Below are 4,962 nucleotides of genomic sequence, written 5' to 3'. Positions count from 1 at the left end.
GAGGGGCGCGGGTCCGGAGCTCGCAGCCGGGGCCCCGGGGCGTTCGGGGCTGACGCGTCCTTGCCTCTTCCCGCAGCCGCGCCGCGATGAGGAGCTTCTCACAGTGAGCGGAAAGTAGGTCGCACCCGCTGAAAATGCCTTTGAGGGACAAATACTGTCAGACTGACCACCATCACCACGGATGCTGTGAGCCAGGTACGCCGCCTGCCCGCGACGGCCCGCCGCGCCCGCCGCGGCGGCTCCCCTTCCCTGCCCAGGAAGGCGTTTCCAAGGCAGGCAGGCTGTAATTTCCCCGGCGTACAACCGGCAAGGAAGCTGGGAGCTTGTACAAACAAGAGGGCTCCCCAGCTTGATGCCCTTAAATACGGTACCGCAGGTGTCACTGCAGTCACTTCCAGGGATCAGGTCCCCAGTCCTTTCCTCCAGCCGCGACATCCCGCAGCCGGTGCCTGTACAATGAGAAGTCGGGATTCTAGCGTTCATGTTCGTGAAGATTGTTTCATTTAAACTTTAAAAAGTGTCTCATGTTTTTTTTTTTTATCAAATCAGAATAGTGTCCAGTACCCCAAGATGGTTGGTTGAACTTGTTGAGAATAAAGTTTTGTTACTTGTTAAAAAGATCTTTAAAAATTATCTTGGACAGAACTTATATAACAGAATAAAAGAAAAAAAATCTGATTAGACAAAATGCAAAGGTATCTCTAAGTTTTATGTAGTGGAACTGTTGTTTTAGTTGAATTTATGAAAACAAGTTGTTTTTTGGAGTCTTATGCATATTAGCAAACTTAGATGTGCTGTGTAAGCTGTTGATGTGCTTTGTGACAAACATTTTAGAAATACAACTTACAAAGGAGTCATTGAGTATGGACTGTCACTAGGCTAAATAAAGACTTCTAGGCCAGGTCAAAGGCAGGTATTTATCTTTTTTTTTTTTTTTTTTTTTGTCCTAAAAGTTACAGGGATTTTTGGTACTTGTGCTTTTTGTTGGAGTATATTAACTGCACTTAAACACTTTCAATTTATCACAAGAGTTCATACTGTTTGTTTCTGCTGAATGGGAAATAATGGCAAGATCAAAGGGGGAATAACTTCCATTTTCAGAAAACTTTGGTACACATGAGAATAAAAGTAGTACTATAGCTTTGTTAATACTCTACTTTGCTGGGATCAGTAATAACTTACCTATACTATAAACTGGCAGCCCCAAGATGGGATCCGGTTTCTAGTCAGGTGCCTCTTCACTTGTCTTTTAATATTCTTTCACGCTGCAAATTTCCTGTATTTGAAGTGGAGATGTATCACTTACGTTTTAGAATTGAGTAGTTTGCTAATTTTGAAGTGTAAAGATGTGAATGCCTTTTATATGTGTTCCACTAACTTTTTGTTCTAGTTTTTCTTTTCTGAGACTACTTCAAGTCATTTAAGTTGAATTAATGAAATTATTATACTTAGGAAGAAGATAATTTGCTTGTTCATGTCTTTAATTACTGAACACCTATTAAGTGTAATGGGCAGTGAAAGACAATGGAAATATAAACGGTGAATAACACAGATAAGATCCTTTCCTTGTCAAGCTTTTGAGTTGGAAGACATAAACAAGTGAAGAATTTATGAACAAGCCTTACCTACTTTCTGATAATTAAAGTTGTAGAGACTTCTGATGTCTTTTTAAAAGAAAATTTCGGGAACTTAACTTTTTAATACGTATTGAAACTCACTTTTTTTTCTCTTTCAACAAGAAACCAGAAAAATTGCATTAGTTTAAAATTTTCATCATTCTTTTACCAGAAACTGTTTCGGTGTAGGTTTATTTTCAGACTTACCAGATTAAAGTTAATGTTTGTTTTCTTACCTTAGAATTAAACACTTTGTCAGGATTTAGTTCAGTAGAAAGCTTAAAGTTGGTTAATTTGGAGGGTAGGTAGTTCACCTTCGCTGTTTCAGGGGAAGGTACATGCTAAGTGGAAGGATGTTTCCAGGACTGAAAGATACACGGTGTGATAGAGTTTAAGAGGCTGTTCTCAGACGGGGCAAGAAAATGACATGATGTTTGAGATTTGTTTTTCCTTTTGGCAGTATTAGGGGTTTTGAAATGAGCTACAGCCCTCCTCTTATTTTTTAGTTTAAGGTAGAGTTTTGATAAATTGTTGAATTCTCCAGGTGGGGCTTAAATTTGAAGTCTTCCAGCCTCCATCTCTGGAGTTACAAATGTGAGCCACCACATTTGGCTTGAGAAATTCTTTAATGGATTGTCCTAAGTGGTCTGTTCTTATTTGGATAATTAAACATGAATGAGTTCTCAGATGAGGAACGTTACTCCTGAGGAGACCATATTTCTTTTTTTTTCCGGTACCGGAAATCAAACTCACAACCTTTAGCTTTCCAGGCAGGTGCTGTGCCACTGAGCTAAATCCCCAGACCCCGAGACTATATTTCTTAATGGGATTGGTTAGTTTAGAGTGAGGGGTAGTGTTAGAAGCCTATTGATATATGTAAAATATTTTCTTAATTACCTTTTGAATTTTCTTAAATGGAAGTTTTCAGAATAGAATGGTACAAAGAGTCTGATTAGCCACTGCACAACTCTTATCAGTTATCAGTACATGGACAACTTTGATTGATATTCTCCCCTTCCCCCATAATTCCTTTCTCTACCTTACAAATACTTACCCACATTGTTTGTAAGCAAATCCCAGACATAATTAAAATGTCTTTAAGGAACTTGCTTTAAAGTAGGAGAGACTCTTTACAAAAGTGGATGATATTTTGGGAACTGTGTTCCTTGGATGTAAGGAAAGCCATCTGGAGGGTTTTATTTTTTGGTTGGAAGACGATAATTTCTTTTCATGGTTATGACATGGAAGAGTGTTATTTGGGGTGGGATAATAGGCTACATAAGAGGAAATTTTATGAATTATTAATATAGAAAGGTTTCTAGAATTGGCTACTATGTTTCCAAATGAAAAAAGTTTTTTTTCTTTTTTTTACATTGGAGCTACATAGATGTGTATATTAAGTGCATGTTTCTAGGTAGAGCTAAGTTAGCTCTGGACTTATTTTTGAATGTGAAAGTGGATTTATAAGTGCCTCAGAATATGAATATGTTCTGGTGGTAGCAGTGTCCTGAGAACAATGGTTAAGAAACTGTTCCAGCATTAAAGTCAGGCATTTTCATATGGAAGTGGAAGGTGGCATGTTATGAAGAGTTACCTGAAACACATACTGTACCTAAATGAGGAAATGGGGCTCTAAGGTGGTCTGTTTCCCCAGTATTTCTCCCTTACTCATTTCTTTGGAGTTTGTTGTTCTCCAGTTTTACAGTCTTGCCGCTTACAGAGCCAGACCTTGAAGTGTTTAACTTTTTACAGTTGTGTGACTTTTCACCCTGTCTTTTATAACTATTTTTATAAACAGTTATGAATTGCTATAATGTATAAATAGTGAAAAGTGATCCATTTTTTTTTTTTTTTGATTTTTCTCCGGTACTGGGAACCGAACTCACGACCTTGCGCTTGCCAGGCAGGCGCTTTTTGCTGCTGAGCTAAATCCCCAGCCCCCCAAAGTGATCCATTTAATTCAGACAATTCATGCAATTCAGTTAGTTTTATCGATCTGTTTATAAACTTATGCTGTTTCTCTTGAGAGGTTGAATTTAGGTTTTATAAAAAGCATTTTCAGTTTTGGGTATCAGGAAAGTAGCTAATTTGTACAGGTTGATGACGGTGATGATAACAGTAGTTTATTGAGCACTTGCTATATGCCAGACTTGAGGGTATAATCATTTTCTTGAATTAGCTCATTTAACCCTGACATAATCCTTTGATTTAGATACTTTTTTTATTCCTGTTTTAGAGAAGAGGAAAAAAAGTTTAATTTGCCCTAGTTGTGTCTGGTAAATGGCACAGTAAGAATTGAAATGCAAGCAGTCCAGATCTGGATTCTTATGTTCATCACTGTAATTATCACCAGTACCAGATGTTCTCAAAATGAGTTTTGTGTATGTTTTAAATTCATTTAAAATATTCCTGAAGTGTTTTTTAAAATTGGGAAAATTTAGCCTATGAAATATGATCCTGAGGTACAGTTCCTCCTATTTGTATATATTGAGTACTTCAAGCACAAGGAAAGAGGATATTCTAAGGCTGGATTTATATACATGCACAGCAGGCGCCAGCCCCTTTATCAAAAAGCTAATTGCTATCCAAGCCTAAGCCCTGAAGCAGTAGTAGAACACATTATTGAAGTAATCCTTATCTCCTCACACCAAGTGATTGGTCCTGGGTTATGATGGTAATAGTTGGGTAGAACATTGTAGCATGTTAAAAAAAGAGATAATTAAAATGGCCAGTTTTTCTCCACCACAAACACTCTATTTGATAACTGATGGAAAAGCTCAGTTTTCTTTTCTGCTGCTTTGTTGCATATTAACATGATCTCATTATATTCGTATTAATATAATTTATTTATATATACTGCAGCCATTGTTGTTTTATTCTTTCTTTCCTGTTTTTGCTGTCCTTGTCCTGCAGCTATTCTTTTTCTTTCTGATATTTCATGATTTGAATTTTATTTATCCTACTCCAAACCAAAGTAAATCAGTATACATGTACTTTTCCAAATAATGCCAAATTGTCAAAATTACCTTCTCCCTGCCATTTTCTTGATTCAAGAGACATGTTATAGGCTATATTTTTGAAATTCGTAATTAATGATTATTTTTTATTTTAAATAGAAAAAACAATGGTACAAAATTTCAAGACAAGATATTAGGAGAGTAACAATGGTTTGTATATTGCTTGTTGTTATCTTCACAGTAGTTGTCCAGATTACACGATACAGGCATGAAAAATTGATCAAACCATATAAGCACAAAACTTTCTTTTCCATGAACTAATAGAAATGACCAGTATAGCTACCTTCACTACTCTCTCTCTCTCTCTCTCTGTATATATATATATATAT

General features: G+C 36.8%; 1 protein-coding gene across 1 annotated transcript in view; it reads left to right on the top strand.

Annotated features, from left to right (window-relative positions):
* The window catches only part of Znf800 (zinc finger protein 800), a gene marked incomplete in the record, with an annotated part of 44,784 nt that continues 39,822 nt past the window's right edge, over nucleotides 1–4,962 (top strand). Inside the window, 1 exon segment of the mRNA XM_005402353.2 lies at nucleotides 1–195. Within this exon segment, the coding sequence (XP_005402410.2) occupies nucleotides 135–195 (61 nt within the window).

This window comes from Chinchilla lanigera, unplaced genomic scaffold (genome assembly GCF_000276665.1).
Source record: "Chinchilla lanigera isolate Chin_1 unplaced genomic scaffold, ChiLan1.0 scaffold00078, whole genome shotgun sequence".
NCBI lineage: Eukaryota > Metazoa > Chordata > Mammalia > Rodentia > Chinchillidae > Chinchilla > Chinchilla lanigera.
This window is presented reverse-complemented; position numbering and strand designations above follow the sequence as displayed.